This window comes from Aulonocara sp. 'chitande type north' Nkhata Bay, linkage group LG7 (genome assembly GCF_057382095.1).
Source record: "Aulonocara sp. 'chitande type north' Nkhata Bay isolate Kocher_YH1m ecotype deep benthic linkage group LG7, A_spYH_male_GT1.1, whole genome shotgun sequence".
NCBI lineage: Eukaryota > Metazoa > Chordata > Actinopteri > Cichliformes > Cichlidae > Aulonocara > Aulonocara sp. 'chitande type north' Nkhata Bay.
In genome coordinates this window covers 22,185,739-22,206,596 of record NC_141350.1, presented here as the reverse complement: position 1 = coordinate 22,206,596, position 20,858 = coordinate 22,185,739, and the positions used below count along the sequence as shown (strand labels likewise).

Here is a 20,858-nt window from a genome sequence, read left to right as displayed (position 1 = left end):
ACAGCTGAGTTCAGCAGAGTGGTCAACTGTGGAGCACCTCAGCCAACAGAAGCAACAGATGAATTGAGGGAACAAGGAATGGAACAAGATGGTGGACACCAAAGCACTGAACTTGACAACGACATGGGAGAGGAGGAACATGAGAGGGTACAGGAATCAGGAGTCACTGAAGTGCCTTTCACAGTCGACGAAGGAGAAGTTGGACTGCCGCTTTCAGAAAGGGCACAGTATACACCTAACGTGGCCCCGCCGACTAATGAATCAGTTCTAAGAAGGTCTACTAGAGAACGACGGCCTGTTACACATTTCACATATGACACCCTTGGCCAGCCCTCTCTCCGGGTGCATCCATCAGTCAGTTGTGCTGAAGTGCACGAGTCACCAAACACAACACACTACACCATGCCACCATATCCCCTGTTACCTTACTTCCCCCTAGTGCCATATCGCATTCCAACATCTCACTGTGCACACCCAGGCACCTTCCCTGTATATTATAACTGCCCAATCTATACATGTTAGTACACAAGGAATGTGGGTATGTGGGAAGGGGATGTGATTTGAGTTGTTTGAGTAATGAGTATAATGAGTTTTAAAGGGTAAGAGGTTAAATGTCAGGAGCCATTTTCTTTTTGTTGGGGAGTGTGTGACGCCCACAAGTGTATGGTCACAATTGTAATTTTGTTGTGAATTGTTTTTGATGTAAAAGACCTGATTTTATGGTGGTATTGCACTTTTCATTTAGCGTTATGGACAATGTAATTGCGTGGCATTGCCACAAGGGGGAGATAGTGGTGAGTGCGATAGGCTGTTGCAACGCGTCTCGGCCTCAGACGAGGAAGAGCCTGCAGACCGAACGCAACTGATGTCTCCTGTCTCTGCTTTTCTGTTAAAAAAACAGGTCAGTAGTTCAAGTTTGCTCACCACAATGTACATATAAAGGCAAGAAACCTTTTTCTGTCTTAGTTTAAAGACCGCAAATGTTGTGAGAGAGTGTGTTTTCACTGATTGAGAGAAAGCTAACTATACCGCCATTTGTAATGGCAGCCGCCATTTCACTCGTAGTCTAAATAGGCAGCTGGTCTTATTACCTGTTTTATTTTGTGACAAATGGAGCTCTTAGACACTTCTTTTATCCTGGCATTATTGGAAGTTACAGTTGATTAGGACCTACCCAGTTCTTATGTGTCAAATGTAAATAGTCTGATGTATACTGTTTGTGGATGATTGTGAACTGTTTGTGAGCAAGGGAAGAATATTTTTGTTTATTGGTTACAAATGTAATATATTGTTTGAATCTGTTAAAGTATAAGAAAAGTATAAAGGTGACATAAGCGGGTTAATTGCAGTGTTAGTGGTGCTGCACAGAAATGTTTTGATGCTGAAATGCAGTGAAATTGGTTACAGATTTATTGTAAATAAGGACGTTCATATACAATGATTATTTTGTAAGTTTATTCTTGTGAGAGTGCAAGGTAACCAAAAGGGTTTGAGCTATGGACCTAATTGAATGTTTGTGTTGTTAAAAGCGAAATGTGTGTGTCTAAATGAAAAGAAAAGGACGTTGTTAAACTCTGTTAATAAATCAGACGAGGAAGAGCCTGCAGACCGAACGCAACTGATGTCTCCTGTCTCTGCTTTTCTGTTAAAAAAACAGTTTAAAAACAGACCCCATCGAAGGCCTGTAACATAAGGCTTCTGGGCCTTAGTGTCCTGTTGCTATAAATGGACTATAAAGTACTGCTTCATTAGGAGCCGTAACCTTTGTCTCCGTCTTTGAGATTCACAACGTTAGCTTGGTTAATAGGATTGTGGCTGACACTATATTGTGTAGTAATCTTGTATCCAATATATTCACCATAAATGTAATCAAGTGTCCTTATCAGTAAAGCTTTTGTTTCTTTTCGTGTGATGTTTAATGCATTTGCAAAGCTGCAAGAACCATCATATTTTTCAGGTTTCAGAAAGGGTAATTACTGACTTAATGTTCTAATGGTCATCCACGGTTGTTCTTCTCGCCCTGTGGGACTGTAGCGCTCATTACCCACAAGACGGGGTGTTGATGAAACTCCTATTTTAGGATCCTTATCAGATGAGGAAAAGTAATCCAAAGTTTGGCTCGAGGACAGAGTGTGCTGCAACTTAAACACCGCTCTGTCCCCTCTGCAGTGGTCCTCTTTATTATCACACTTGTAGCAGTGCTCTGAGCTGGACTTTGAACAGCTTCAGTTTGAATTTTTTGCACTTTTCAAATATCATTTTCAGGGTTTCTTAGCCGCAGTACTAATTAACAACATAATCTACTCTTTGCCCCCCAAAAAATCTATATTAAAATGTAATAAACAGTCAGAGGGAACTTTAGAAGCAACTGAAGGTGTCTTATTTCTCTGTCGGTCACTCTGAACCCTCACTGCTCACTCATCAAGTGAGCACAGAAGAAAGAGAGCTTGCACTGTGCTTCCAGTTGGAGAGGAAGATGTCATAAATCAGTACTGTCTATAGCTTAGATAATAATTCTTTATTGTAAAGAATTAGAGAATTAGAATTACTAAAGCTTCAGCTCATCTGATTTTTAACAGTTACTGCTTTGAAGGAGAGAGATGTCATTTGGATGTTTAGTAAAATAAATAATAACCATAATTAAAATAAAAAATAAATAAATAAATGTGTACCCTAACAAATATCTAAATATTTAAATAATTAGTTTGATCTCTACACAACAGTGCAGATGGCTCAATGATTAGCATGCTAATGAGACATAAAAAGCTTTAGCTTAACTTAAATTTTCAGCTGTGCTGTGAACTGAAAGTTAGTGATAGTTCAGTTAATGCTGCCCACTACATGGCTTCACTATACATACTTGTATAGTGCACATTTTCCTTTTTTGATAGTATTATTGTGGGTATTACCTTAAACTGCAGCTGTTTATTCCTACTCTGCCCACTTTGCTGCTGTGATAATGTGAATTGCCCAACTGTGAAAGTAATAAAGCCCATCTTTATACTGCCCGGCCACTCAGACATGTTGTCAGGGTTAACTGACTCTTGTCTTCTCTAGCTTAACCTTCTCTGCCCTCTTCCTTGCTCCACCAGCCCTCAGAGCGACAGATTGTGGTCGGCATATGCGCGATGACAAAGAAATCCAAATCCAAGCCCATGACTCAGATCTTGGAGCGCCTTTGTAAGTTTGACTACATTGATGTGGTCATTTTTCCTGAGGAGGTCATCCTGGAGGAGCCTGTGGAGAAATGGCCCCTCTGTGATTGCCTCATCTCCTTCCACTCCAAAGGTAAAAATTGCAAACCGAAGCATCTGTTGCATGAGGAGAAATGCGAAGGTGGGAGGGAGACATGACTGGGGGATATTAGGGTTGAAACCTTACCTGGTTTAAGTTAGATTTGAAACGCTATTTTTATTTCTTTACTTTTTGTGATTCATGTCTTCTTCTTCTGCTTTTTTTTTTTTTTTTTTTTTTTTTTTTTTTTTTGGGGTACCTAAACAAGATGAGATGCTTCTCACCACAGATCAGTTCATTAGTAAACACAGGAAAAAACTGTCCTTTGTGAAGAGATCATATAGCAAGTACAGTAAAATAGTGCAACAGTAATAATTAAAAGGACTTTCTCACCATTCTGACAGAGTTTGACTTGTGAGAAACAGTAAAGTAGATCCTGTATACTTCTCATTATTTTCTGTCACACATGTAATGTGACAGCGGCATTTTCCCCCAAGTTTTCAGACTTAGCATCTATGCTAAGACTTAGCATCAGACTCGCACTCATTTAGATCAAATGCTCTGCTTGATCTAAATGAGTGCCGATATCCTTAATGAGCAAATGAGAATGCATTATGAGGCCTGTGTTATTATTTTTGCAGATGTGTCTCCACTGCAGACTGTAAATACCTGTTTGTTAACCCATTTATTTTGACCACCTCACATGTATTGCCCAAAGTCATTTCTGCTCTTCCAGATTTTTGAAGAATTTCATCCCCTCACATGTTGATCACATCTTCAAAAAGCAGGTTGAACATGGCCCTGCTAAATTATACCAACTTCATAACACAGAAAGCAAAAACATCTTTATATATTTTTAAGTACTGAGGCCATTAAAGGACATAATTTTGCTCCTGGGTGTCAGAGGGTTTCAGTGATGACTGTTTAAAACTTCAATGAACTGTAAATGCTTTTAAACACTTCCTGATTAAAAATGCTCATTTTGGAATTGAAGTAAAAACATTTCCAACATTTGCATCTAGGAGATATTCAGTTTTGTTGATCTCTTATTTGAGGACTCATACACTGTTGTATATCCAGAGTTTTCAAAGCATAAAAAAATCTCGATTACTGTATTATTTTTAAATGCCGGTCCAGCTTGTACTGACGAAGATATGTTTTACTTTTTAGGTTTCCCTCTGGACAAAGCAGTGGAATATGCCAAACTCAGGAATCCACTGCTCATCAATGATCTCAACATGCAGTATTTCATTCAGGATAGGTACGTGTGAGCACACATGCACAGCTGAAGGTTATCACAATGTAAAAACGTAACTAGCTAGTTTTAAAATTAGGCCTCAACTGTGTGGCCGCCAGTGAAATGGTGGCAGCTGTGCCTAAAGGGTCCTCCTAAAATATCAGTTTAACTCTTAAAGTACATTTATCAGATGCTGTTTAATTTTCCAGAATGTATTTAAAAAAACAAACTCACTGTTTTGCTTGGAAGAGTTTTGATGTCAGTGAAGCTGAAGGGTGAGCTCATTCATTGGAGCGGCTTGCAGGAGAGATGGGAATCATTTTCAAACATTTGCATTGCTCTCTGCCACGGTCCTCATGCAAACCCCCACACCTCTAACACTGGCTTTTGCTTGCCAAAGGGAAATTCTAAATGTGAAATTCTTTCATGAATCTGATTTGTTTGCATCTTTGTTTTTGTTTTTTCCTGGATAATCAGAGCAGCGAGAGGTTGTGTCATGTGAACAACATTGCTATTTTCACATGTATTGCATGTTCCCTCCGACTTGCCCAGCTCTTGCATACATACACTGCTCATGGCCACATTAAATAAACTGTGACGTTTGTTCTCGGAGGCTCACTAACTCCAATCGTTCCATGTCAGGAGGGAAGTGTATCGGATCCTGCAGGAGGAGGGCATCGACCTGCCTCGTTACGCTGTGCTGAACCGAGACCCTGACAATCCTGAAGGTGGGCTTTTACTTTGTGTTAAAGAAGTATTTTCATTTCAACAGAATGAACACAAGATAACATGGTAAATATTAAATGTGGTGATTTCTGCTACCGAATATCACATAGAAAACATCAGTAATCTAATTAACTGCCATCTTTAAGCAAAACTAATTTCATTCCATATGTAAACATCAATGCTGTAGATTTTTCTGTATGTTTTAACTATTTCCTGGCAACCTGAATTTAAAAGCTTTAGTCTTGCCCCGTGCAGAGTGTAACCTGGTGGAGGGGGAGGACCAAGTTGAGGTGAATGGGGAGGTGTTCCACAAACCCTTTGTGGAGAAACCAGTGTGTGCAGAGGACCACAACGTCTACATCTATTACCCAACATCTGCCGGAGGAGGAAGCCAAAGACTCTTCAGAAAGGTACCCGTTTATCACTGAAGCTGAAAAAATACCATGTTTTTATTATGACAATTAGCTTAACATGCGGCTATATGTTTATTTTGGGGGGGGTTTCTTCTTCTGTGTTTTTCTCTCTCTTTGCTGCAGATAGGGAGCCGTAGTAGTGTGTACTCCCCAGAAAGCAGTGTACGAAAGACTGGCTCTTATATCTACGAGGAGTTCATGCCGACAGATGGCACTGATGTAAAGGTACCGTTCATAGTTATTTGAGGTTTATACATTGTTGAACTGATGTGGTGGGAGCTACCATATTGGTCAAGAATAGACAAATGAAATATTTCATCTGCTCTGAGACGTCTTCTGAGTCGTTGGCTCTGTGCTGTTTCTTAGGTTTATACAGTGGGCCCGGACTATGCTCACGCTGAGGCCAGGAAGTCTCCAGCACTGGATGGGAAGGTAGAGAGGGACAGCGAGGGGAAGGAGATCCGCTACCCAGTCATGCTGACCGCCATGGAGAAACTGGTGGCCCGCAAGGTCTGCCTGGCATTCAAGGTAAAAGACTCGCACAAGCGCACCATGTGTGAATGTAGTGAGTGTTCACTGTGAGCCGTGTAACCGCCGTGGTCTCGTGGTCCCTTTCTTGTTATTTTTACTGCTTCCTGTGCCTCAAGTGGTCAAAGACTGTACACCTGTTTATGTAACCCTTGTAGAGTCTCCAGATGTGGGGAAAACGATGAGTGAAAGGTGAAACTACTTAGATTTTTTTTTTTTTAAATAAATGAAAGGAACTAAAATCACTTTTTGAGTACACAGTGTAGTAACCAGCTGCTTTCTGCTGCTTACTCTTCTAACACCTACAATTCATCTTATACGACTCATAAATAGAAGAAACTCCTTCACTCTGAACAAAGTAAAACACATGACTGCAGCAGAAGGCAACAAAAAATGTATTACTGCTAAGAAATTTAATGTTATTTGGAGAAATGTAGCATTTTGTTCCCGTAATGAAATCTTAAAACGGCTTCTCAGTTGCTCTATTTTCTATCCAGTGGAAAACAACACATATGCACATTCTTTATGTCCAATGTCACCAAATTAATTAAAATGAAAATCCTACTTCACCTGTTTAGTTGTTTGAATGTGTTTTCTGCTCAGCGGCTAACTACATTCTCATGCACTGTGAACCGGCTTTAATGCTTTTGCTTGTGTGATTATAGCAAACAGTGTGTGGGTTCGACCTGCTCAGAGCCAATGGCCATTCGTTTGTCTGTGACGTTAACGGCTTCAGCTTTGTCAAAAACTCCATGAAATACTACGACGACTGTGCCAAAGTCCTGGGGTAGGTGTCGCTGCTATACTGTGTTAAACACTGGACTGTGACTTAGATGGACATGCTCAATTTCAAACAGCCGTGGATTGATTAGCACAAGGAAGAGCTGATGGAATGAGCTTTGCTTCGCATTTAGTCATTTTGTTTGTTTTTCTGCTTTTCTCGACATCTCCAGGAATATGGTAATGAGGGAGTTAGCCCCCCAGCTCCACATCCCCTGGTCCATCCCCATGGAGGCTGAAGACATCCCCATCGTCCCAACAACCTCAGGAACCATGTATGTAGAGAAAAACAAAAGATTAACTAATTCTGAGGAAAGATGTTGTTGAACGGCCCACTGTGTGTACTACACGTCTTTGTCTTATAAATTCCTTAAATGATTTTTTTTTTTTTAATTAAGGGACATGTTAAAATATTTTTGCACTTAAAAATATTTTTAAGTGCAAAAATAATGAAAACATAAATTAGTTTTTTATTTTATTTAATTAAAAAAATTTTGTTGCTTAGTACTACACGGGATAATAAGTTCCATTTTTCATTTCTCATTTTAGCCTTCACTTAAAATTATTCCCAGATGGGATTATGCAAAATCCTCAAAGGATTCCCAGAATAATTCTTAAGGGAAAAAAAGTAGTTATGGGAAAATGACACAACACATTAACAGATGGTTGCTTGGGTCCACTGAGATCCCAAACTCAGTTTAGCGTCTGTTTGAAGTCTCTGGTGTGTTTTGCCTCATTTTTGTATTTCTTCAGGATGGAGCTGCGCTGTGTTATCGCCATTATCCGACACGGAGACCGCACCCCAAAGCAAAAGATGAAAATGGAAGTCCGCCATCCTCTGTGAGTCGCTCAGACTAAGCCTTGAGTTGTCTTCCTTCTTCCCTGTTCATACAACTTAATGCTTAGTTTTGTTTTTTTAAAGTACAAAAATTTATAATAAAGTTCTGTATATGTGGAAAAATAAACAAGACAAGGGAAAACATTTGTGTACTGGATATATTCCCCATCCCATAATTTACTCATGAGCGTGTCCATATATACATAATTTAACATGAAAAAAGTAAACCTTGTGTTGTTAAGAGATAACAGATACAGCTCACTGTCATGAGTAAATTATAGTATAGAAACATCTATTTACAGGATTTACAAGAAGCATAATTTATTAAAGGGACTGTGGAAACAATTAGATTTATTTTCCACAGAATGAAATTAACACATTTAGAGGATGACATTTGATGACCTTCCCCCTCCTGTACCCATAATGAGTTTTGACACGTCAGTAGATATTAATATAGATATGGTTTGATGATTAGTCAGAGTAGTTTCCAGGTTTCTCCGTGTGTGGCTGCATAGGCAGAGACCAGCTTATGATGCTCACTCAGTCATTTTGTTTTATAAGCCTGAAAGACTTCCCGAAGCATTGCTCTGAGTAGACTTTCAAGGAGTAATATAGAAGAGAACAGATGGTAACAACAAGTTTATAAGCTACCTCACAGAATTAATGCTCACTCACGGCTTTGAATTGGGCAGCCACTGTTGAATGTTGCTGTGCATTTTATTTCAAGAACTTCCCCTCAGAAACTTTAACTCTGGGTCAATGATGGCAGTGTCTGCTGTCTGCAAACCTCCTGGTTGTCTGCTTTTCTGTTTGTGCCTGCATGGGTTTCCTCAGGCCGCTCCGTCTAGAGTGCGTGCGTGCATGCGTGCACACGTCACTCTGTTGGCCCAATGATGGACTGGTGACCTGTCCACTGTATAAATAGAATGGGCTCCAGCTCTTTGCGAACTTTTGTTGGATAAACATTTAACATAAATGTTTTGTTTTTTAATTATTTTCTGATTTTTTTTCCTCTGCTTATCCTTCACCAGCTTCTTTGAACTGTTTGAAAAGTACGGAGGATATAAAACAGGAAAGCTAAAACTCAAAAAACCAAAGCAGCTGCAGGTGAGAGACAACACTAATAATCTCCTGCTTCTTTTTTCCCAGGCTGTCTCTTATTTGCATATTTGTTTTTCTTTTGTTTGTTTGTTTGTTTTGACTGATTATGACTGAATCCTTTAAGAATAATAAAGTACTGTTAAACATTCCCACATATTAAGCGTTATCATCATCATGGACCACAAACCTTCATTGTCTTGTTGTCTAAATATTTACACTCCGCTGTCTAAATCCCGTCTTGCACGCTGCGTTCATGCCATCACTGCGTGCAGCACAAGCTCCAATATTTCACCAGCACTCGAGTTTAAAGGTAAAAACCTCTGTGCTTCCAGGAAGTGCTGGACATCGCTCGCCTGCTCCTGGTCGAACTGGGTCAGCATACTGACTGTGAGATTGAGGAGAAGAAGTCCAAACTGGAGCAGCTTAAGACTGTTCTGGAAATGTGAGTGACATTTCACCTGGAAAACAAACACACACACATATCATCACTCATCACCCTCCTGTCATCTCAGTCATCAGCAGATCAGCAGACTTTCTCATACTCACAAACAGACACCTTTACCATGAAGACGCTCCCTCCCTCTTGGCTTGTCTTTAACTGCGTTATCTTTTCTTCCCTCCTCTATCCCTCTTTCCCACCCACCCATCCTTCCCTTCTTCACCCATCTGTTCTCTCAAAAGGGAATCCAGCTTGAATGACAATCAGTACGCACCCTCTCCCTTCTCACTTGTAAAGGATGAGGTTTTACTGGCCTCCTTTTCTTTAGCCAACCTAGACTGTGTGTACAAAATATTAGAAATATTACAGATCTTTTTATGTTTCAGGCAGACCAAAACTCTGTGAAACTTTTTTTCCCTCAGATTTCACTGATTAAAAAATAAAGGAAGCAGAAGATGGATTAGTTATTGCATTTTAAGATTAGGCATTTGGAAGATATTTCTAATGTTTTGTACGCTAACTGTCGACTTAATTTCCATTAAAATTCATTCATTTGTAGCTATTAACGTCAGACACATACACAGTCAAATGTCTCTGATTATTTCACTGTGTTTCTGTGTGTGTAAATCAGCGTGTGTCTGTGTGTGGTGCTACTTCGTGTGCATGCTTTCCTCACCACCTGTCAGCTACACTCTAAACCTCCTAATGTCTTCCTTCCTCCTGCCTCAGATCTGCATTCTGGTAATTTGATGGCGCTGTACTCTGCACAGGAGCACATTAAAAATCATTAGAAAGACAGGGACGGTCAAATTTGCAAGAAAAGCACCGTTCAAACTACTGGCTGTTTAAACGCAGTGACATCACCATTTTTAAGCCTCAGCGGTAACATTTTGCCTGACGCTATGTTTGTTTTTTGAAGCCAGAGGTTTACCACATTTGGATGAGAGGGTGAAGTACTCAGTTATCCAATAACACTAGCTAGCTTGATTGGCAAGCTGCATTCATAAACTGTGCAAGTGCAATGCAAAGATGCACACATGTGCAAATTAGTTTGTAGTAACAGTCTAATAAAATGCTAGACTTTCACTCAAGAAGACTGGAGCACAGTCTTAGACAGACAGTACCACACAGCAGGGTTTATCATTTTTCAGATGATTCCATTAAAAGCGCTCCAGAAAGCACCACCGACGCTAAGACGGCAGGGCGGTCCATTTCAGTGTCTCTAATTAGTTTAGCTGAGACTTGGTAGACACCGGTCGACTACAGCCTTACGTGTCGGCACATTTGCCAGTTAAAGCAGCCACACCCATGTTTCCAGTAACAAAGTTGTTTTAAAGAAATTCATCAACTGTAGAGTTGTTAGGAAATCTGTTATGACGATTCTGAGGCCAGGACTAGAGTGTTTTCTGGCAGGCTGTGAAGCTATGCATTTTATGTCAACTAATTTTACACCTTGATGTAAGTGGGCCAGACCAGCACCCTTTTCTGCTGGTGTAAGGAAGATTAACTACACATTTAATTCGTTAGGCATTTAATTATAAGAACAAGAAGTGCAGTCTCAACAATACGTTTTAGTTCTTCTACAGGATAAAGACATCTATCAGCACTCTTTGGGCTTGGACTGTTTGGACTGAAAGAAATGAATGTGGAGGATTAAATGTCTCCTAGTTCATTTGCCCAGACTGTCCTGTTTTTGTTAATAGACAGAAAATGTCCTGTTTTTTTTTTTTTGGTTTTTTTTGTTTGCTTGTTTGTTTGGGGGGGGGCTTTCTCTCAGTTAATTGTTTATCTATTAATTACTTACTTATTTACTTTGGCGCCGTGTGAATGGCCGTAGAGGAGGTCTTTTACAGCTTTTTTACTACCGGTAATGAGGTTATAAAAACGCGGTTAAAACTCCAAATTTTATACTCTCCTTTTTCCATCCACTGGGCCAGACTGGAACCTTTGATGGGCCGATTCTGGCCTCCAGACCTTATGTTTGACACCCCTGTACTAGAGGAACTGCAGTTTTTGACTTTTGATGAATAAATATAAAATTAAACTGTCAGTGAAGTAGAGAGGAAAGCCAGCTCATGTACAGTGATCAAGCGTTGCATAGCAAGGCCCTTAAGTCTGAAGGGCATCTATACGCGTGCTGTGAGCTTATGCAGTAGTGTAAGCTATCCTGCTTTTTCAATCTAAAAAAGCTATAAACAGTGATCATGTTGCTTCCATTAAGACACAGAGCTAGGGAGCTGGCCACTTTAAAATCATGTGGAGCTACGCAGATGAGACCAAACCACATTTCCACATTTCTATAAGCGTCTGCACCTGCTTTCCCTTATTTCCTCCCTTATTATTTATAGACTTTGTTGCATCCTCCAATACTGCATTTTAATCCAATAAGCCCCACCTGTCTGATTGTTCTGGGTGGTCCTTTTGCTCCTGCTCACATTCTCATGTGCTTACACACAGATACGCAATTACAAAGAACTGCAGTAAATATTTACCTCCAAAGTGACTGAAACAACTGCTAATAGTAGTGCTTACTGTAGCAGAGTGTATGATCGTTGTGTCATTGAAAGTTGTTGCCTTGGTCTTATCTCTCTTAAGCTCGCCTTGTCATAAACATGGAATGAAAGTCAGACGTGTGTTTGCTGCTAAACATTTGGACGAAACTCGTTGATTTGAGATGAAATCTATTCGATTGTCTCACTGCATACATATGAAACTTTGTTGTGTTTGCTTGATGGTGTGTGTGTTCATCCCCCCCACCAGGTATGGTCATTTCTCAGGTATCAACAGGAAAGTCCAGCTCACCTACCTGCGGAATGGCAAACCTAAAGCATCCAGTGAGGAAGAAGGTATCGTACTCGGACACCGATTGTTGTGTGTGCTGGGTCACAGCGATAAATTATATGTAAACAAATACACACGAATGGTGATTGGAAGTGAATGTCAGTGTAATCAGTCATCAGTTAGTAACTGTGTTTTGGAGCCTCGCCTTCAGTGTTTTGGTTGCACCTCACCACGGACAACATTATTTGTCAGTATGGCTACAGAAAAAAAGAGTTTTGATTATTTATATAAAGAAAAATCAAATGTTAAACTTTCTGCTTCTTGTTTCAGATTCTAAGAAGGATGGCCCATCTCTGCTGCTGGTGTTGAAGTGGGGTGGGGAGCTGACGCCTGCAGGCCGGGTTCAGGCTGAGGAGCTGGGCAGGGCTTTTCGCTGCATGTACCCCGGAGGTCAAGGTACCAGCCAGACACATGCTCTAGCCTATAAGATGTCGTTACAACGGCTCTCACGCCTTCTGCTCTGGTGTCATTTTTCAGTCCTCCTTTGTAATTTCTAAAAACGGCACCGTTTGCAGTGCCAACACATGATAGGAGTCATACATGCACTGTGTGAAAAGAGGTCAGGCTGAAACGGCTATGTTAGAGTTGACAAGCCAGATTTTCAGGCTTCCAGCTGCCGCTGCAGTCTTTTTATCCCACTCATTGTCATTTGTGGCTGTGATGTTGTAGAAAGATTGCTGACTCACTGTTGCCAAGAGCAGGAACTTTAAAGTGTTACTCAACAACAATTATATACAATATTATTATAGTGTGGGACATCTTAGATTGTAGCAATAAAAATAAAAAACATAAGAGATTTGCTACGAGTAGCCTTTCTAAAGTTTACTGAAAAGTGAACTGAGGAGTTGCATGCACAGCATCTGTAAATATAAATTACTGATGCCTAAAGTAATGATGGACTGCACATTTTTCTTCTTAGCTCATCTGCAGATGGCAGTAAACTTTAAGTAAACTTTGCTGTGATTGGCCTGGACTTGCAAGGAAAAAGGTGTAAACAATGGGGGGGGGGGGGCTTCTGTGCTCACAGTCAAAGCTGTCCCAAAGACAATCAAATTAAAAATTTCACTGTTGTCAATATCGTACAGAGCAAACACCAGAAAATGTTTGGCCAGGTTTAGTATGAACAGCCAGTGCTGTAACAGTGAGACAGAAGATAAGGAAAACAATGATAGGGATGAAGGACTTTGGTGACCTAGTTACACTGTTTATATATAAAAAGATTAATTCATTTCTTTTAAATGGAACAAGCATTTTAAGTTTAAAGAAATTGCAGTTAATTGGTAGTAAAATAATCTTTAGTTTCAGGTGGAAAAATTAATGAGACTAATCTTGCCACTTCAGTACAATCACTCATGTCTTGCAGACACCTTCTGAGGACATTAAGTCACATTTTTACCTCAAGGCTTTAAAACTGTTCGAACAAACTGCTGCTCCATAACAGAGTGAACTCTCTCTGTTGAAGATCACGTGGTCTGCACCACAATAAGCAGGAATTATGACCTGGATTTAAGAGTATACTGTCAACACCGGCTTAAACAGTCTGATGTGAAAGGTTGTTGAGATTAAGCAAAGATGCTGAGCTGCAACTCTAGTGAAGGCTAACAGTATCAGGACAGAGGACCTAAACAGAAATGCAGTCAGTGGATGATTTATTAGGTACACATGTAAAATCGAAGCCAATACAGTCATCTGAGCTATAAAATTCATTATTACACTCGTAATAATAACTACTTCTTACTGACACACTCAGAGGTATTAATTTGGCTCTATTCATTCCTATAGTGTTGTAGATTCAATTATACTGATGTGTCCCACTCTAATAAAATTCAATAAAGATATAACTTTAATAAAGAAATAATTCACGTAAGACTGCTGTAACCTTACATCGTAGCCATTGTGCTGGATTGAAGTGTAGCCTCAACTATGGGGTGGGGGGGGGGGGAAGAACTGCTTACACATTTTTTTTAAAGTACTGATTTAAATTCATGACATTCAATATTTTTTTTTCTATTTTTTTTTTAAACCGTAACAGTACCTAAGCTGAAAATGCTGCTCGCACTGCCACCTAGAGGCTGTACCAAGTTGTCCTGCAGTTAGGTGTGGCCTCATCTGAGAACACCCAAAATGGGTTTTGTTCAAAGTGTTTTAAAACAGAAAAGCAGCTTTAATTTCTCTCTGTTCAGATTGAGCAGTAAGAAGTCAGCTGCAGGCTTTTCTTGACGTTATTTCCTGTAGGGTCTTACAATTAACAATAGTGCCATTTAGTCATCACCTGTCCTACCTAAAGGTTTGTTTTGTGCTGCATGCAAAACTCAAACTATAAAGAAAACCAACCTGAAGCAGAACTAAAAGTAGACCTTGTGTTGCTTCTTTTTTATCTATAAAAAGAAGACAATTGTCTCATCCCAGCCACTGTTTTCAATCCTTTCTTTCTCTCCACCACAAGTTTTGTCGATTAACTCTGCTCTTCTCTGTTGTTGTTGCTCTATGTAAACTACTAGCCGGTAATCGCCGGTCCCTTGGCTGCGATTCCCCTATTGACTTTGGTAAGAGAAGGGTTTCCTGGATATCACCGCTCTTCCGCTCCTCTGTCATTCTGAGCGTTTGTCGCTCCGTCCACTAACGTGTTCTGCTCTCTCCTCATATCATCATGATTTTGGTTAATTTCACATGGCGACTAGTCCTGTTTTGTATCAGATTGCTGTGGACTGCTTTATTTTGTGTCGATGTGTTTCCAAGATGATCCTCCAATGTAGACACTGTTTAGGTCACTTGCCCGTACATATGTGGGCAGCTAAAGTGACTGGAGCTTTTCTTTTTCAAAGCTAACGCGCATCATCTCACACTAATCCTACTGCATTTTTTTTCACGAGTTGTTGAGATGTTGTTTGATAAAAATCTATTTTGGCCTGTGTTAAGCTTTAAACAGGGATATGTCTTCATCACGTCCCAGATTTGCTGATCTCTGTCAAATGAGGCATGGCGATGCAGCGTCAGGCTACCTGCAGAAGAGAAATGCATGAAGCATCAGTGTGATTTGATCTGTAGCGTTAGTTTGCATCCACCCCCTACATTAACATGGCATACTGGGAATGTTAAAAGACTTGGTCTGTTTTCAAAGAGAGGTAATCTAGGATATTTAATCTCATCTGCAGGGGAGTTATTGTCACAAATTTTGGGGAGACTACTAAAACTTCAGTTCACTTCACTTTCACTTCATTTTATATTCAGCTTAAACAACAACATTTAAGTTCACATTTAAGTGAAACGAACCCTATTAAAATCTGACAAGCCGATGCATTTGAACTGAAAGTGATGTTGCACTCGCACATGTGCTGTACTGGCCCGTTGTGCAATATTTGATGGAAATCTTTGCTACTATTGGGTACAATCAAAACTAAAATTTGTTTTTCTCTATTCTTTCAACTACCTCACCGACTCAGTCGTTTCTTTAAAAAAGAAAAGGAAAGGGAAAAAATGTGTTGTACTGTACATCTGAGTGCTGTAATCATGCCAGTTAACTGTGGCGCTCCACTCTGTGTTCAATTCTACAGGTGACTATGCCGGGTTTCCTGGCTGTGGCCTCCTGCGCCTGCACAGCACTTACCGCCATGACCTGAAGATCTACGCCTCTGACGAAGGAAGGGTGCAGATGACGGCTGCTGCTTTTGCCAAGGTAACTATGTCACTGTATTGGAAGACTAAACTCTTCATATAAATGTTACTTTAGTACTTAAGCGATTCTGATGGAGCTTGAGGAGAGCATTTAAAGCAGCTTTGCATGAACAAGACCCACTTGTTTGCCATAAATTGGAGCCGCTTGGCTTGCTTTCCTGGCCAGTGTGGAATTTATGTTCCCACTGCTCAATATTAAACACAGAAGTGTGATGGCTGTAAAACGGCTAACTGATCATCTGCAGAGGAATGGTCTGTTTGAAGAGTTTGAGACAGGTTGAGAATTTATCCCAAAAATAGAAACAACATTAGTTAGGGGTGATCGTGGCTCAAGAGTTGGGAGTTCGCCTTGTAATCGGAAGGTTGCTGGTTCGAGCCCCAGCTCGGACAGTCTCGGTCGTTGTGTCCTTGGGCGAGACACTTCACCCGTTGCCTACTGGTGGTGGTCAGAGGGCCCAGTGGCGCCAGTGTCCGGCAGCCTCGCCTCTGTCAGTGCGCCCCAGGGTGGCTGTGGCTACAATGTAGCTTGCTGTCACCAGTGTGTGAATGTGTGTGTGAATGGGTGGATGACAGGTTGTGTAAAGCGCTTTGGGGTCCATGGGGACTAGTAAAGCGCTATATAAATACAGGCCATTTACCATTTAGTTAAGGTTATGAATGACAAGACAAGCGTAGTGATGAGAATGGACTCATCTACCTTGTTTGCTTCGGGTTACTCGTCACGACTTAACCCTCACATATTTATGTAATTTTTTAACCATTTCAAATCTGATGCATGTCTGCAGGGTCTTCTGGCTCTAGAAGGGGAGCTCACGCCCATCCTGGTTCAAATGGTAAAGAGTGCCAACATGAACGGACTGCTGGACAGTGACAGCGATTCTCTGACTGACTGCCAGCAGAAAGTGAAAGCCAGGCTGCATGAGATCATGCAAAAGGACCAGGACTTTACAGAGCAGGACTACCAAAAGGTGTTGTCACACATGGAATTGCTCAGTTAGTGATAAGCTGTATGAGGCAATTTCTTGTTTGCAAGTAAAGTCTCCAGTTAGTTTAAACAGTTAAATGTGCCTCTTAATCCAGATAAGATTTGGATTATCCAAAGAATTTTGCAACTGCTCATACATATATTGACCGTCTTTTCTGGCATAATCTCATGCGTCGTGTTTGGCAGAACATGTTATCTATTTACTTCTGCTTCTATCGTGTCCCAGTTGGCTCCGACTGGCAGTCCGTCACTGGTGAACTCCATGAAGGTCATAGAGAATCCAGTCAAAACCTGTGACAAGGTGTATGCCCTCATCCAGAGCCTTACATCGCAGATCCGAAAGAGACTGGAGGACCCCAAGTCTGCAGGTACTGAGAACCTGCAGAAAGGCTGCCTTTTAAAATGTTTTACTGTCTTTAAACCCTCAGTATTTATTTTAGTCATCAGGTGTTATGTATGAATAAGACTGATGCAGAAAAGCTTGTAACTGTAGTGTGTATATATGGAGTTCAAAATTGATCCACCCCTCATTTCTTTATATTCTGGTAGGAAAATTGGAACCATGTGGAGTTATTTATTGAAACATGAGGTTAGCCAGCTTTCTTGTCATTTCTTTAAGAAGTCTTCAGGAATAGTTCTCCAGGCTTCTTCAAGGACATTCAAAGCTCTTTTTTGGATGTTGGCTGCTTTTTGTTCTGTTCTCTGATAAGATGATCCCGCCCTGCTCAATAGTGTGTTTTTGTTTTTTGTTTTTTTCTATCCAGTTATGCTTCTTACACTGCCTTCTTACATCGGCAGTGTGATTCCCATGGTTTCATGCTGAAAAGTGAAGCCGTTGCAAATAAAATGCTTTCCGTGTGGTTTTGCATTAATAAAAATCTGAGGGTGTTTTTTCTGTATTCATGATTTCAACAAGATCTCTGACACCAGTGCCTGAAATCCAGAGCCATGACAGAGCCTCCACCCTGTTGTGCAGGTGGCTGTAGAATGTCAATGTCCCAAGCAGAAATGTGTGAAAACCTTCAGAAAGCTGGAGAATTAATATTCAAGAACCTTTTTAAAAATCTTTTATAGTTAGGGTTTTTTTTACGACAATGATAAAATTAGTCGCTGTATTTTTAATTTTTTTTTTTTTTTCTCCAGACCTACAGCTTTACCACAGCGAGACGTTGGAGTTGATGCTACAGCGCTGGTCTAAGCTGGAGAGAGACTTCCGCATGAAGAATGGGCGCTACGACATCAGCAAGATCCCAGATATCTACGACTGCATCAAATATGACCTTCAGCATAATGCCTCTCTTGACCTGGAGGACACGCGGGAACTTTTCAGACTGTCCCGTGCTCTGGCTGATATAGTCATACCACAGGTAAATCACATCAGTGTCTTTAATTGCATTTTTTCCAAGTGCTGCCCAGCACTTATTTTTAAATTTTGCACAAATTTGGCATTAGTAATGAGTGATGTAGCAACATTATTCCAATGGCGCATTTAAAATGTCATGCTTTAGTCAGAAAACCTTACCAGCGAGAGCAAGGTTCAAATCAACCCTCTATTCATTAACATGTCTTCTGAATTAAAGTGACTTGTCACAAATAACATGCAAAAACATGGTATTTTAATGGATTGCCCCCTTGTTCATTGACATCAGGAGTATGGCATCAACAGAGCAGAGAAATTGGACATCGCCCAGGCTTATTGTGTTCCCCTGATGAAGAAAATCCAACTGGACCTGCAAAGGACCCATGAGGATGAGGCTGTCAACAAGTTGCACCCTCTGTGAGAATACAGAACACTACTGAAGCGCACATGTTTATAAGCCACATGCATACATGTATTAACAAGTATTACAGGTGTTGTGTTACTCACTTGTGTCTCTTCCTCCGCCCTGGTGTTCAGGTATTCTCGGGGTGTCATGTCTCCTGGGCGTCACGTCCGCACACGCCTCTACTTCACGAGTGAGAGCCACGTTCACTCCCTGCTCAGCATCTTCCGCTACGGAGGCCTGCTGAATGTATGCAGTGGTTTTGTCACCTTTGACTTTTTGATTTTCTGCAGGTGTGCATGTGCACATTCAGAGGGCGAATTGCCAGAACAGAGCTTTTGTAGCGTTGCACTTATTGCAGAGGGTATTCCTTCCAAGACAGAAGGCTTTTTGAAGATGACTTCAGTGACTTGTTCTAATAAAACTAAGCTGAACTGTAGTTCTAAGTTAATAGAACGCTTATGTCTAAATTGGACTGTAGAACTGATGTTTACCTTGCCCTTGCATGAATTTTCACAGATCTGTGGTGTTTCACTCATTGGCTTTAATTTTACATCTGCTTGTCTTTGCACATCAGGAGGAGAAGGACCAGCAGTGGAAGCAAGCAATGGACTACCTGAGCGCTGTGACTGAACTCAACTATATGACACAGATAGTCATCATGCTGTACGAAGACAACAACAAGGTGGGCAGGATGAAATGAAACACATACCTCCTCCTCCAAACTGCAGCTTCCTTTGCAGGATTGCAGGCTCCTTTACGCAGCCTCCTTTGTATATTTGTGTCTGTGTGCTGAGCAGGACCCCTCCTCAGAGGAGCGCTTCCATGTGGAGCTTCACTTCAGTCCAGGAGTAAAAGGATGTGAAGATGAAGAGACTATTCCTCTTGGATTCGGCTTCCGGCCGGCCTCCTCAGAGGTGTGTGACCATACCGCACTCATATTGCTGGTTGAAAATTGTCTAAAAATGTGAAAAATTTCAGTTTCAAACCAGACAAGAGGCCATTTAAGGTTTTAAAAAGTAAAAATCTCCCTTGTAGTTGTGTGTCGACATCAGGTGTGTTTTGTTGATCAGAGATGTCAGTCACTTCTTTCTTCTCTGACCAATTAGAATGAAGACAAGAAGCCTAATCAGGGCAGTCTGGAGGACCTTTCTCAGGATGAGCCGGACCAGGCACTTCAAGTCTCTGATCCAATCAACATTCAGCGAAGGTCTCCCATGATTCGGAACCGCAAGACTGGCTCCATGGAGGTACCAGACTGCCAGAGTTCAGTGTTAAAATGACAAAATGCGGTCTGGGTGTGAACTAGCTCTTCTGACACTTTTGCCTGTCATTTTAAAAGTGCGATGATGCTCTTGAAGCAACCATTAAACATCAGGTCCCTGAATAATATGTTGAGGATATCAGTATTAATCCCTGGTCTCTTTGGCCCCACTCAGGTCCTCTCTGAAACCTCCCCCACTCATTCCGCCAAAGGCTGCACATCCCATCGACTCTTCATATCCTGCTCACGCCAGTCTCCTGAGATCAAACCAGCCAGTGGCTTAGGTAGGGATCTAATTTTTGGAGCAAGTGTGGGAGAATGTGTGTTTTCGCTGTGTTCATATCTGCGTTCATGGCCTCACCGCTCATTCATTTCCAGCCGTCATCACTGCGCCTCCTCTTCATCACGAGCTGCAGCTGTGACTTTTTTACCCCCTTCACCCTCCCACTTTTCCATTTCACTTTCAGTCTGTCCCTCGTTTCTTTCACATAGCGTCCACCCCAGCTTAGTTTAGCTTAGCGGCAGCCGAACAGGATCAGAATCCAAACTATGCTGGCCAGAGGTCAGCGGGGAAGAGTCATGTTCACAGCCAACTGCAGGAACACTGCGTCATATGGTGATCAAAGACGTGTTCCTCTCCTCTCTAGGTGATAAGGTGACAACACGGTGAACATGCTAATACCTTCATAGTCAAACAAAACCCGACTCTCTAGTTACTAATGTTTGCCTTTTCTTTGTTTAATGTCACTATAACTGATATTGACTTGACTAACATAAACTAATATAATTATTAAAGATTATTAATATTGTCATATAGTGACTTGGAGACTCAGAGACTCAATAACTCAAATCCCTGCTCCAAATAATGTGGTCAGCATATGTGCTGATAATCCAAAGTTCAGGTGTTTGTGAATAGCAGCCAATCAGAAGAAGCCTGGCTGAAAGGGAAGGAGAAGGGAGCAAAAAAAACAAAAACTAAACTAAACCAAAACTTTTTTGTTTAAAACAGTGGATGAACTGAGGAGCTGGACCGA

The 20,858-nt window shown here is 41.0% G+C and overlaps 1 protein-coding gene across 7 annotated transcripts in view; it reads left to right on the top strand.

Moving 5' to 3' along the window:
* The window catches only part of ppip5k1b (diphosphoinositol pentakisphosphate kinase 1b), a 57,138-nt gene that overhangs the window by 18,888 nt on the left and 17,392 nt on the right, over positions 1 to 20,858 (top strand). For 3 of the 7 annotated variants that reach the window (XM_086299402.1, XM_086299401.1, XM_086299398.1), the window contains exons 3-27: positions 3,093 to 3,288; positions 4,405 to 4,495; positions 5,114 to 5,199; positions 5,453 to 5,607; positions 5,734 to 5,835; positions 5,977 to 6,138; positions 6,804 to 6,925; positions 7,092 to 7,193; positions 7,672 to 7,758; positions 8,788 to 8,863; positions 9,190 to 9,299; positions 9,539 to 9,562; positions 12,057 to 12,142; positions 12,408 to 12,533; positions 14,639 to 14,683; positions 15,692 to 15,813; positions 16,598 to 16,780; positions 17,024 to 17,165; positions 17,941 to 18,164; positions 18,447 to 18,574; positions 18,695 to 18,809; positions 19,138 to 19,245; positions 19,361 to 19,477; positions 19,670 to 19,810; positions 20,000 to 20,108. In XM_086299402.1, the coding sequence (XP_086155528.1) occupies positions 3,093 to 3,288; positions 4,405 to 4,495; positions 5,114 to 5,199; positions 5,453 to 5,607; positions 5,734 to 5,835; positions 5,977 to 6,138; positions 6,804 to 6,925; positions 7,092 to 7,193; positions 7,672 to 7,758; positions 8,788 to 8,863; positions 9,190 to 9,299; positions 9,539 to 9,562; positions 12,057 to 12,142; positions 12,408 to 12,533; positions 14,639 to 14,683; positions 15,692 to 15,813; positions 16,598 to 16,780; positions 17,024 to 17,165; positions 17,941 to 18,164; positions 18,447 to 18,574; positions 18,695 to 18,809; positions 19,138 to 19,245; positions 19,361 to 19,477; positions 19,670 to 19,810; positions 20,000 to 20,108 (2,959 nt within the window). The remainder of the gene's footprint in view (positions 1 to 3,092; positions 3,289 to 4,404; positions 4,496 to 5,113; positions 5,200 to 5,452; positions 5,608 to 5,733; positions 5,836 to 5,976; positions 6,139 to 6,803; positions 6,926 to 7,091; positions 7,194 to 7,671; positions 7,759 to 8,787; positions 8,864 to 9,189; positions 9,300 to 9,538; positions 9,563 to 12,056; positions 12,143 to 12,407; positions 12,534 to 14,638; positions 14,684 to 15,691; positions 15,814 to 16,597; positions 16,781 to 17,023; positions 17,166 to 17,940; positions 18,165 to 18,446; positions 18,575 to 18,694; positions 18,810 to 19,137; positions 19,246 to 19,360; positions 19,478 to 19,669; positions 19,811 to 19,999; positions 20,109 to 20,858) is intronic. The other 4 variants (XM_086299400.1, XM_086299399.1, XM_086299403.1 and 1 more) reach the window with 2 other exon arrangements.